The 13586-nt window shown below is 45.2% G+C and overlaps 1 protein-coding gene across 1 annotated transcript in view; it reads right to left on the minus strand.

Annotated features, from left to right (window-relative positions):
* Nucleotides 1–6015: 6015 nt before the first annotated feature.
* Nucleotides 6016–13586, minus strand: part of fbxl9 (F-box and leucine rich repeat protein) — a 47904-nt gene continuing 40333 nt past the window's right edge. The window contains exon 8 of the mRNA XM_063039163.1: nucleotides 6016–7132. Coding sequence (XP_062895233.1) covers nucleotides 6967–7132 — 166 coding nt within the window. The 3' untranslated portion in view covers nucleotides 6016–6966. The remainder of the gene's footprint in view (nucleotides 7133–13586) is intronic.

Below are 13586 nucleotides of genomic sequence, written 5' to 3' on the forward strand. Positions count from 1 at the left end.
GAGATCAGTGGGGAGGGATGGGGGGGACGAATGGACAAGGGAGTTGTGTAGGGAGCGATCCCTGCGGAATGCAGAGAGAGGGGGGGAGGGAAAGATGTGCTTAGTGGTGGGATCCCGTTGGAGGTGGCGGAAGTTACGGAGAATAATATGTTGGACCCGGAGGCTGGTGGGGTGGTAGGTGAGGACCAGGGGAACCCTATTCCTAGTGGGGTGGTGGGAGGATGGAGTGAGAGCAGATGTACGTGAAATGGGGGAGATGCGTTTAAGAGCAGAGTTGATAGTGGAGGAAGGGAAGCCCCTTTCTTTAAAAAATGAAGACATCTCCCTCGTCCTAGAATGAAAAGCCTCATCCTGAGAGCAGATGCGGCGGAGACGGAGGAATTGCAAGAAGGGGATGGCGTTTTTGCAAGAGACAGGGTGAGAAGCGGAATAGTCCAGATAGCTGTGAGAGTCAGTAGGCTTATAGTAGACATCAGTGGATAAGCTGTCTCCAGAGACAGAGACAGAAAGATCTAGAAAGGGGAGGGAGGTGTCGGAAATGGACCAGGTAAACTTGAGGGCAGGGTGAAAGTTGGAGGCAAAGTTAATAAAGTCAACGAGTTCTGCATGCGTGCAGGAAGCAGCGCCAATGCAGTCGTCGATGTAGCGAAGGAAAAGTGGGGGACAGATACCAGAATAGGCACGGAACATAGATTGTTCCACAAACCCAACAAAAAGGCAGGCATAGCTAGGACCCATACGGGTGCCCATAGCTACACCTTTAGTTTGGAGGAAATGGGAGGAGCAAAAGGAGAAATTATTAAGAGTAAGGACTAATTCCGCTAGACGGAGCAGAGTGGTGGTAGAGGGGAACTGATTAGGTCTGGAATCCAAAAAGAAGCGTAGAGCTTTGAGACCTTCCTGATGGGGGATGGAAGTATATAAGGACTGGACATCCATGGTGAAAATAAAGCGGTGGGGGCCAGGGAACTTAAAATCATCGAAAAGTTTAAGAGCGTGAGAAGTGTCACGAACATAGGTCGGAAGGGATTGAACAAGGGGTGATAAAACAGTGTCGAGGTATGCAGAAACGAGTTCGGTGGGGCAGGAGCAAGCTGAGACAATAGGTCGGCCAGGACAGGCAGGTTTGTGGATCTTGGGTAGGAGGTAGAAACGGGAAGTGCGGGGTGTGGGAACTATAAGGTTGGTAGCAGTGGATGGGAGATCCCCTGAGCGGATAAAGTCGTTGATAGTGTGGGAGACAATGGCCTGGTGCTCCTTAGTGGGGTCACGATCGAGGGGTAAATAAGAGGAGGTATCCGCGAGTTGTCGCTGTGCCTCGGCAAGGTAGAGGTCAGCACGCCAGACTACAACAGCACCCCCTTTATCAGCGGGTTTAATAATAATGTTAGGATTAGTGCAGAGGGAGTGGAGAGCAGAGCGTTCCGAAGGAGTGAGGTTGGAATGGGGACAAGGTGCGGTGAAGTCGAGACGGTTGATGTCCCGTCGGCAGTTGGCAATAAAGAGATCCAGAGCAGGCAGAAGACCAGAGCGGGGTGTCCATGAAGAAGAGGAGGGTTGAAGACGGGAGAAGGGGTCATCGGTGGGGGTGGAAGAGTCCTTGCTGAAGAAGTAGGCTCGGAGATGGAGACGGCGGAAGAAATGTTCCGCATCATGGCGAACACGGAACTTGCTGAGGTGTGGGCGAAGGGGGACAAACGTGAGGCCCTTACTGAGAACAGAGCGTTCTGCCTCCGACAGTTGAAGGTCGGAGGGGATGGTAAAGACCCGGCACGGATGAGAGCTGGGATCAGAGGGGGGAGGGGGGAGGCTGGGGGTGTCAATGGAGAGGGGATGGTTGGGGTGAGAGGAAGATGGAGCCTCTGAGGGCCCAGGAGCTGACGGTGGGATCTGAGGAAGACGGGGCTGCGGAGTGGTGGTGGGGGAAGGGGAGACGGGAGTCACAATAGCAGCACATAAAGACCCGGCCTGGTGTTCAAGGCTGGAGTTGCAGTTGGTGGTTGCGTAATCATTTCGAATGTGTCCATGGTCGTTGCTGGAGTCCGGGTTTTGAATATGTCCTGAGGTGTTGGAGCCGCCGAGATCAATAGCAGGGGCCGCAATTGAAAGTTCATGCCTGCTAGCGTCGGGGCCGGCAGGCTCTGGAGTCCATAGATGTAAGATCTTGCGATCTTTGCCTAACATGACAAAGTAAAAAAAACGGCGATTGCAAGCGTGGATCCGACGGAGGATGAAATAACGGGTAGGACCATTACAGATGGCGAAGAAAGTGTCCCGAAGGTGTGGAAGGGTCTGGGATAGGGACACCAAGTACCTCCTCATGGCGGAGAGCGTCGCCTTCAGAGCTTGACGGGAGAAGCGGCGAGAGGCAGAGTCAATAAAATGTGAGTACCTGGGATCCTCAGAAGGGTCAAATTGAGAGGCTTGGAAACGAATCCTAAAGCCAACTGGAGTAAGTTGGCGACGGAGGCACATTCCAAGAAAGGATACATGGCTGTGATAGCGAGTTTGAGTCAAAGTGTGGTCGAAAAGTTGAAGAGCCGAAGAAATTACAGATGGGGAGCAGTGAGAGATGGTTTCACTGAACTCCCGTTGAAGAGAGGATCTAAACTTCTTCGGTGTAGGCATCACCGGAAGAGGCTTCGCAGTAGTGAATTTAAACGCAAACAACAGGAATTCTGCAGATGCTGGAAATTCAAGCAACACACATCAAAGTTGCTGGTGAACGCAGCAGGCCAGGTAGCATCTATAGGAAGAGGCGCAGTCGACGTTTCAGGCCGAGACCCTTCGTCAGGACTAACTGAAGGAAGAGTGAGTAAGGGATTTGAAAGCTGGAGGGGGAGGGGGAGATGCAAAATGATAGGAGAAGACAGGAGGGGGAGGGATAGAGCCGAGAGCTGGACAGGTGATAGGCAAAAGGGGATACGAGAGGATCATGGGACAGGAGGTCCAGGAAGAAAGACGGGGCGGGAGGGGTGACCCAGAGGATGGGCAAGAGGTATATTCAGAGGGACAGAGGGAGAAAAAGGAGAGTGAGAGAAAGAATGTGTGCATAAAAATGAGTAACAGCTGGGGTACGAGGGGGAGGTGGGGCCTAGCGGAAGTTAGAGAAGTCAATGTTCATGCCATCAGGTTGGAGGCTACCCAGACGGAATATAAGGTGTTGTTCCTCCAACCTGAGTGTGGCTTCATCTTTACAGTAGAGGAGGCCGTGGATAGACATGTCAGAATGGGAATGGGATGTGGAATTAAAATGTGTGGCCACTGGGAGATCCTGCTTTCTCTGGCGGACAGAGCGTAGATGTTCAGCAAAGCGGTCTCCCAGTCTGCGTCGGGTCTCGCCAATATATAAAAGGCCACATCGGGAGCACCGGACGCAGTATATCACCCCAGTCGACTCACAGGTGAAGTGATGCCTCACCTGGAAGGACTGTTTGGGGCCCTGAATGGTGGTAAGGGAGGAAGTGTAAGGGCATGTGTAACACTTGTTCCGCTTACACGGATAAGTGCCAGGAGGGAGATCAGTGGGGAGGGATGGGGGGGACGAATGGACAAGGGAGTTGTGTAGGGAGCGATCCCTGCGGAATGCAGAGAGAGGGGGGGAGGGAAAGATGTGCTTAGTGGTGGGATCCCGTTGGAGGTGGCGGAAGTTACGGAGAATAATATGTTGGACCCGGAGGCTGGTGGGGTGGTAGGTGAGGACCAGGGGAACCCTATTCCTAGTGGGGTGGTGGGAGGATGGAGTGAGAGCAGATGTACGTGAAATGGAGGAGATGCGTTTAAGAGCAGAGTTGATAGTGGAGGAAGGGAAGCCCCTTTCTTTAAAAAATGAAGACACCTCCCTCGTCCTAGAATGAAAAGCCTCATCCTAATACAGAGAATCAAGCCCTTAGGCCCAATTCATCCATACTGACCAAGTTGACTAAGTGAGATAGTCACATTTGCCCCAAGTTTGACCCATGTACATATAAACTTTTCATAGATAGGAAAGTGTCTAAATATCTTTTAAACATTGTAATTGTACCAGCATCTACCACTTCCTCTGGCAGCTTGTTCCATATACCCACCACCCTCCATTTTAAAAACTTGCCCCTCTGGTCCCCTTTAAATCTTTCTCCTCTCACTTTAAACCAGTGCCTTCTAGTTTTAGATTCCTCTATCCTGTGACCATTCACTATATCCATGCCCCTTATGATTTTATGTATCTCTATTACGACCACCTTTCAGTCTCTTACACTGTGCGTTGGGGAGGGGGGCGGTGGGAAGCATCAGGCCCATCCTGGTTTTCTTAAAACTCAAGCTGTCTAGTCCTACTATAAGATTCACAATGATGTTAGAGTTATAGTCACAGAAAGAAGCCCTTTGGCTCATCTAGTCCACCCTGAACTATCAGCCTGGTCCCATTGACCCAGACCATAGCTCTCCATACCCCTCCCATCCATGTACTTAAATGTCGCAATAGAACCCATTTTCTGCACCCTTTACAGTTTAATAACACCATTGCTAGAGCTGGGTGTCCAGAACTGCACCTAATACTCAGTGCAGTCTCATCAATGTCTTATACAATGTAACATAATGTCCTAACTCTTGTACTCAGTGCCCTGACTGATGAATGCAAGAGTGCCGAAGGTTGCCTTTACCACTTTTCCGCATGAGTTCCCTGAAAGTGGCAACAATACACTTGTACCCCTTGGTGTATTTGTTCTACAGCACTCCCCAGGACCCTGCTGTTTATTGTGCAAGTCCTACACTGGTTTAAATGCCAAAATGCATGCTTTTCATAGACAAAAATCTATCTGCAAATTCTCGGCCCACTTTCCCAGTCGATCTAGGTCCTATTGTAGATCTGTAAATTACTAAACATGCCAGCTATATTTTCATCCAAATTGTTAATATAGATGACATATAACACTGGACCCAACAAAAATCTCTGTGGCATACCCATAGTTGCATGCTACCAATATGAAAAACCCAACATCTGACTCAATCACCAAGCCAATTTTGGATCCAAATTGCCAACTCCCCATTGGCCCCATCTGATTAACCTTCTGGACCAAATCAAGGTAGGACCATACCTATGTGGACATTAGCAAGACATTTGAGTATGTCTACAACACTGCCCTCATCAATCCTCTTCATCCCCGTAATGTAGCAGTTAAGCGCAACGCTGTTACATTTTAGGCATTAGAGATGGGAGTTCAATTCTAACACTTTCTGTAAGGGGTCTGCACAACCTCCCTATGGAATGCATGGGTTTTCCATGGTGCTCCAGTTTCCCCCCACAGTCAAAAGATGTGCCAGTTAACTGGTCTTTATAAATTGTTCCACAATTAGGCTAGGGTTAAATTGGAGGTTACTCTCTAAATAAGATTTTAAAAATAAAAGAAGTCAATCAAATTCATAAGACACCATATCCTATGCACAAAGCACAGTTAACTATCCCTAATCACTTTATGCCTTTGCAGACAGAGCACCAACCAAACCGACTTGTCCTTGCAGCCCTCAAGTGAAGGCACAACATTAGCCACAGTTCAGGAATCTTGGTACAATTTAGTTCTAAAATCAGAATGGAAAAATACTCAGGCTGCAGCTGCGGCGAGTGAGACAGAGTTGGCATTAATTGTTTCTCTGTCCACAGATGATTCCTGACCTTTATTTCTAGCATTCCATTTTTATATTAGATTTCCAGGATCCGCAGTATTTTGTCTTTGGATTAAGGTTTAGTTATAGATTGTTTAACTGAACTACTGAGGGTATGGCATTCTACTTCCCCAGGTTTAAAAAAAACTTCTGTTTTTGGGCCTTAAGCATCTTTAGCAAGGGTGACATCTCTTTCTGCCATAATGAAGTAACGTAGTGCCCTTGGCTGGAGAGTTTCAGGGTACTGAGCCAGCATTATGTCATGTCCAAATCAGCACAGTTACTGTCTTGAAGGAAGTGATCGTTTTCCCATGCACCTGCTACCCTAGCCCTTCTGGTTCATGGAATCTTGTTCTTTTGCTACCAATGATCAAGTTTGGAGTTCGTGACAAATGTAGGTTTCAGAAGCCTTAACAGCTAAGCTGCCATTTGATGTTTGTAAATTGTGTCTAAACCCCCATTAGATAAGCTAAGAGGCTATCACAAATCACTTTAGATTACGAGCTTTATTTAAAACAGTACGGGTTTAATATGTGATGTCATTAAAAGCAAACCATCCCAGCTTTGAGTTCACTTGCCAGCAATTAATATTTCAAAAAATCAACATTAATTTTCTACTACAATTAATCTGACAAGAAGTTGCAACATTTTTAATAGTGTGTAATGTGACATTCTTACTGTACAGTAACAATTTACCAGTGACCTGAAAATGCAAATATAACTTTTAAAAGATGCAAGATACTGAATAGGACACAAGTTTTACATGTAATAAAAACCAGCAGTTGTAATTAGAGAACAACTGAATTTAAAGCCCTCTCTCAAAACCAACTCCTGGGAGTCCTATTGCCCTCCAGTATCTCCCTTCAGTGCCATTTTCAACTTACCGTAATCAAATAGTGAACAGACTGACAAGTCTTAAGTGCAGCACCATGAAAATTACATTTCATTATCCAACAACATGCGTCTAACTGGATAATAATCAGGAACTTTGGCTAAATATCCCCATGCTGGGGCAATACGCCAGGGCAATTGCAATACTCAATCCTGCAGAGAGTCTAAATTATTTAAAATATTTATGATCCACATAAGCTTCCTTCTACCTTTCCTCATCTCCCCATAATAATATGTTAAACCAAATTGACTTTGACTCCATGTGAATAATCAAGAGTTGAAGGCTGGCCCTTGCATTACAAAAAGTCAAGTCAAACCTTGCTAACCAACCACAGTGCTTTCTCAGAGTTTGGAAGCCAGGTTTTGGCTTCTTGAGATAACAGGGATCTATTGTATCTCCGATTCTTCTTTAAACTCTGCATTCTGTCTTTTTCACTAAGACAGGGACAGGTCAGCTTCACCCAGGCACCTTGCTTGGATATTGGTGAGAGTGGGGTGAAGCAGTTGGAGTCGTTCGATGTCTGCAATAGTCAGCCCACCGCACATGGAGACATCCAAACTTTTCAGCCATTTGCACTCATTCAAGAGGACTTCCAACAACCTATGGGCAGAAGCAGGAGGAATAACAACTACAATCACTAAATCTGATTCGACCTTACAGTAAAGATGTAATTTTGTTCAACACGTCAATACAATAATTATGGATCACAAGAATCTTCTCCTTCCCAGTCTTACGTAATCAATATATTTTCCCTAGGAAGAGGTAAGTCGACGTTTCGGGCAGAGGCCCTTCGTCAGGTCTCGGCCTGAAACATCAACTGTACCTCTTCCTATAGATGCTGCCTGGCCTGCTGCATTCACCAGCAACTTTTATTTGTGTTGCTTGAAATTCCAGCATCTGCAGATTTCCTCGTGTTAATGTATTTTCTCAATCCTTTCTGTCTCCTTTGCATTTTGAACTGCATCCAATGTCACCTCTATCAATTAATTAATAAGACCATAAGACACAGGAGAATTAGGCTATTCGGCCCTTCAGGTCTGCTTCAGCATTCCTCCATGGCTGATTTATTATCCCTCTGAACCACGTTCTCCCGCCTTCTCCCCATAACCTGACTAATCAAGAATTTATCAATCTCTACTTTAAATATGCTCAATAACTTGGCCTCCACAGCCATCTGTGGCAATCAGTTCCACAGATTCACTACCCTCTGGCTATAAATACTACTCCTCATCTCTGTTCTAAATGGACGCCCCTCTACTCTGAGACTGTGCCCTCTGGTCCTAGACTCACCCACTATAGGAAACATCCTCCCCATATGCACTCTGTTGAGGCCTTTCGATATTCAATAGTTTTCATTAGATCTGCCCTCATTCTTCTAAACTCCAGCAAGTATAGACCCAGAGCCATCAGATGCTCCTCGTGCATTAACCCTTTCATTTCTGGAATCATTTGCGGGAACTTCCTCTGGACTAGTGGTCACCAACCTTTTTAGCCCAAGACCCCCGACCTCGAACTCAGTAAAAGGCAAAATCTACCTACTAAATTGTTTACAGAAGAAACAGCTCAGATTGTACTTCCAATTTGAGGCCTTTTATTTGGGCGAATTGTATTTGAATTACGCAAAATACTTTTGTCAAACTTTCAAATTAATTCAAACAAGAAAACACTGTAACTAGCATATAAAACAGGCCATAGCTGTCTTTCTTTAAGAATATTACAATACTTCACACCTTTAATTCTAAGTTTCATTATTTAATTTTATTTCAACACGAAAAATAAATGAATAAAAATTGACTGTTGCACACAGTATGATGACTGGGGCTTTCAGAACTACTTTCTGCTAGTTCCCTGAAACTTGGCTCATAACTACAGGCAGTCAGTCTGAGACAGTCTGTGAGGTGTAGGGTTGCCAACTGTCCCATATTCCCCCTGCTAAGGTAGAACGTTCCTATGAAACTTTTCATGCCGAAATGCTTTACGCCAAAGAAGCAATTACCATTAATTTATATGGAAAAGAATTTTGAGCGTTCCCAGACCCAAAAAAATAATCTACCAAATCATACCAAATAACACATAAAACCTAAAATAACACTAACATATAGTAAAAGCAGGAATGATATGATAAATACACAGCCTATATAAAGTAGAAATAATGAAAATTAAGCCAAAACCGATTCGTGGTGTAAAAAAAAATCGGCATGTACGCGCATGCGCACACAGGTGCCCGCGCAAGACTCCATAGTCATGGTAGTCTTTCTCGGGGTAAACACAAATGTCCCGGGACTTGACTGCTACTTTTGTCCATTATTTGGGAGTGAGAAAGTTGGCAACCCTAGTGAGGTGTCTGTCAGTAAGTCAGCTCCTGTACTTAGATTTAATAATTTTCATCTGTGAAAATGCAATTTCACATAGATAAATTGACCCGAAGTGGGCACTGACTTTTAGTGGTATGAAACCACTGCGCATTGCTCGGCACCATCAGTAGTAATTGCCACCAGTTTATGAATGGGGATGTCATTTTCACGGACATATTTTTTTAAAACTCATTGTAAATATACTCACCTCTCGTTCTTTCCTTTAATTGCAAAAGAGTGAGGAAGTCCTCCTTTGTTGTAAAATACTGGAAAGCCATTCTGACAAATACAACAAGCTGAGCTGTTTGCATTACATCCAGGGATTCATCGAACTGTAGTGAAAAATATTCACGTCCTCTGACGGTAACTCTATCCTCCTTGTCACTGTTGCAGGGCCAAGCGGTATATTATGTATTGCGGTGGTGATGCTGTTTTTGTTTTTAAAGTCATTTGTGACGAAAAACCAAGTTATCAGAAGATTGATGCTGATGAGAGAGATAAGAGAGACAAAGGGAGAAGCGTTCAAAATGTTAATGAGAGAGGAGAGAGATTAACGAAAAGAGACACAGTTCCGAGTAGTGACAGACCGGTTGCTTTGAACCTGAACTGTTTGAAGTTTGATGGACAGGCGATACCCCAGCAGGGGGATAAAAGGAACAGGTTCGCTAAGGCACGACAAGATCTTGAGATAACGAGACCCTGGAAATGCAGTGTGCCCCCACAAGTTGGTAGGAGTTTGGAGGTCTGGTCGCGGGAACCAACCATAGATGCACAGGGTGAAAAGGTACGATCGGCGGGAACCTGGTGTGTGTGTCCGCCCTTGCCTGGGTGCCGGGTTTACCATGGAAGAACGACCGTATCCGGAACGGAGGGGTCACAGTCGGTGACCTCAGAAGACATTAAAAGGGCTCGCCCGAAAGCTAACTGCGAGGAACATCAAAGGTCTGTTTGAATCAGAATTTGCATATTCGCTATCTCTCTCTCCAACGGCACAACAGCGATTGCTGCGAACTGTACTAAGCTGAACTGAACTCTGCGTCACTTGAGACTGATCATTTTACCCCTAGACTGCGATAAAGCTTGTTTGATTCCTATTACCCTAGTTCTGTGTACATGTGTGGTTTTATCATTGCTAACCTGTTGCATTTATATCCTTATGATTAGAGTACTGTGTTACTTATTTCTTTAATAAAACTTTCTTAGTTCCAGTAATCCAGACTCCAACTAAGTGGTCCATTTCTGCTGGTTTGGCAACCCAGTTACGGGGTACGCAACACATTAAAAACAGTCTCTGCGGTAATAACCATTGTTTCCTTGAATAAATCGCCACCTGTAAAAGGCTTCTTGTGTTCAGCCAAAAGGTGACTTACACGAAATGATGCTTCAATATCAGCCTTATTTTTAGCAGCATGTTTTGTGGAAAACGATTGCTGGGCCTTCAACCCCGATTTCAGCTCAACTTTCCAGGCACGAATTGCACTCTTTGGGGGGTAGGTGTCTTTAAATTCCTGGTGGTTGGTGTTGTGGTGCTGCTCCAGATTCCCCCTTTTAGTCAGTGCTTGTGTTTGGTGGCACAACATACATACACACTTGTCTTTCACCAAGGTAAACAGAAATTCCTCTTCCCATTCTGGATGGAATTTGTATGTTTTCACCTTCTTTCATGGAGCCTCTGCCATGCTATCAGGATATCACGAGCGATTGCCGATTGCGTCGCCTCTGATCTGAGCCGACATTCACCTAATTAATTAGCTTGTTTATTTCAGCTTTTTTTCTTAAAGATGTGCTGTGTGCATCCCGACTACCGCTGCACCACTGCATGCTTCGCGGCCCTGAGGTTGGGGACCACTGCCGTATATTGATGTTTGCGACAGTCTATACTCTTATCTAATCTGATTGGTCACTTTGATGCAGCACAGGCTACGCTGAAAACGCAGTGCATGGCGGGGGAGCTACACACATACGCACTGGGCAGAAAGAACGGGAACTAAACCCCCGCAACCCAGAAACAATCTCTCTTTACAAACAACATACATCAAAGTTGCTGGTGAACGCAGCAGGCCAAGCAGCATCTATAGGAAGAGGCGCTGAAACGTCGACGTTTCAGCGCCTCTTCCTATAGATGCTGCTTGGCCTGCTGCGTCCACCAGCAACTTTGATGTATGTTGCTTGAATTTCCAGCATCTGCAGAATTCCTGTTGTTTGCGTTTTTCTCTTTACAAACAGCTTTTTAGCAAAAATATTGCTATATTACCATTATCCTAATTAGTATTACTTACTTTTATAATGCTCACATTACAACAGTACTTGTGTATTTATTTTTGATTTTCCTTCGGGATCTACTGGGAAAGTCTCAAAGATTGACCAGTCAATCGCAATCGATGGGTTGACGACCCCTACTCTGGACCCTCTCCAATACAGCACATCTTTTCTTAGATAAGGGGTCAAATGCTGCTCACAATATTTCAATTGCAGTCTGACCAATGCCTTATAAAGTCTCAAATGCATTACATTCTTGCTCTCATAGAAACATAGAAAATAGGTGCAGGAGTAGGCCATTCGGCCCTTCGAGCCTGCACCGCCATTTATCATGATCATGGCTGATCACCCAACTCAGAACCCCGCCCCAGCCTTCCCTCCATACCCCCTGATCCCCGTAGCCACAAGGGCCATATCTAACTCCCTCTTAAATATAGCCAATGGACTGGCCTCAACTGTTTCCTGTGGCAGAGAATTCCACAGATTCACCACTCTCTGTGTGAAGAAGTTTTTCCTCATCTCGGTCCTAAAAGGCTTCCCCTTTATCCTCAAACTGTGACCCCTTGTTCTGGACTTCCCCAACATTGGGAACAATCTTCCTGCATCTAGCCTGTCCAATCCCTTTAGGATTTTATACGTTTCAATCAGATCCCCCCTCAATCTTCTAAATTCCAACGAGTACAAGCCTAGTTCATCCAGTCTTTCTTCATATGAAAGTCCTGCCATCCCAGGAATCAATCTGGTGAACCTTCTTTGTACTCCCTCTATGGCAAGGATGTCTTTCCTCAGATTAGGGGACCAAAACTGCACACAATACTCCAGGTGTGGTCTCACCAAGGCCTTGTACAACTGCAGTAGTACCTCCCTGCTCCTGTACTCGAATCCTCTCGCTATAAATGCCAGCATACCATTCGCGTTTTTCACCGCCTGCTGTACCTGTATGCCCACTTTCAATGACTGGTGTATAATGTCATATTCTAGTCCTCTTGAAATGAATGTTAACATTGTATTTGCCTTTCTTATCACCGATTCAACCTGCAAGTTAGCCTTTAGGGAATCCTGCTCAAGTCCCTCTGCATCTCTGATTTCTGAATTTTCTCCCTGGTCAGAAAATAGTCTATGCCTTTATTCCTTCTACCAAAGTGCATGACTATACAATTCCTAATACTATATTCCATTTGCCACTTCTTTGCCCAATTTCCCAATCTGTCCAAGTCCTTCTGCAGATTTACTGCTTTCTTAACACTACCTGCCCCTCTATCTAGCTTCATATCATCCACAATCGTGGGCACAAAACCATCCAGTCAGTCACTGATGTGTAAGTGAAAAGAAGCGGTTCCAAAACCAATCCCTGCAGAACACCACTAGTCACAGGAAGCTAATTCAACTTCTATCCATGCTAGTATCTTTCTTGTATCTTGTTAAGCTACCTTATCTGCAGCATCTTGACAAAGGCCTTCCGAAATTGCAAGTGCACAATATTCAGTTATTCTCCTTTGTCTCTCCTGCCTATTCTAATGGGAAACCATCCTGGCTTTGGCCTATTTTATCATGTGCTTCCAAGTATACTGAAACCTCATTCCAGCAGCTTTCCAACCACTGAAATCAGGCTAACTGGCCTATAATTTCCTTTCTTCTGCCTCCTTTCCTTCCTAAAGAGTGAAGTGACATTTGCAATTTTCCAGTCCTTCAAAATCATTCCAGAATCTAGTCCTGACGAAGGGTCTCGGCCTGAAACATCGACTGTACCTCTTCCTAGAGATGTTGCCTGGCCTGCTGCGTTCACCAGCAACTTTGATGTGTGTTGCCAGAATCTAGGTATTCTTGAAAGATCATTATTAATGCCTCTATAATCTTTTCAGCTACCTCTTTCAGAACCCTGGGGTATAGTCCATCCGGACCAGATGACTATATAACTTCGCAAACACGAGGAAATCTGCAGATGCTGGAATTTCAAGCAACACACATAAAAGTTGCTGGTAAACACAGCAGGCCAGGCAGCATCTCTAGGAAGAGGTACAGTTGACGTTTCGGGCCGAGACCCTTCGTCCTGATGGTCACCTCATCGTTCATTTAGAATACTTCTTCATTTTTGGGATGAATCTATCCTGTACCTTTCGAATTGCCCCCAGAAACTGCAGCCAATGCTGTTCTGCCGTCATGCTTGATCATGTCCCCTTCCAATTAACTTCGGCCAGCTCCACTCTCATGCCTTTATAGCGCCCTTTACTCCACTGTAATACCGATGTATATGACTTTATCTTCTCCCTCTTCAATTGCACGGTGAATTCTATCATACTAAGATCACTATCTCCTAAGTGTTCCATCACCTTAAGCTCCCTAATCAAAACTGGCTCATTGTACAACACCCAACCCAGGATTGACTTTCTCATTGTGGGCTCAACCACAAGCTCCTCTAAAAAGCCATTTTGTAGGCATTC

The sequence above is a fragment of the Mobula hypostoma genome, assembly GCF_963921235.1.
Source record: "Mobula hypostoma chromosome 14 unlocalized genomic scaffold, sMobHyp1.1 SUPER_14_unloc_2, whole genome shotgun sequence".
Taxonomy (NCBI): domain Eukaryota; kingdom Metazoa; phylum Chordata; class Chondrichthyes; order Myliobatiformes; family Myliobatidae; genus Mobula; species Mobula hypostoma.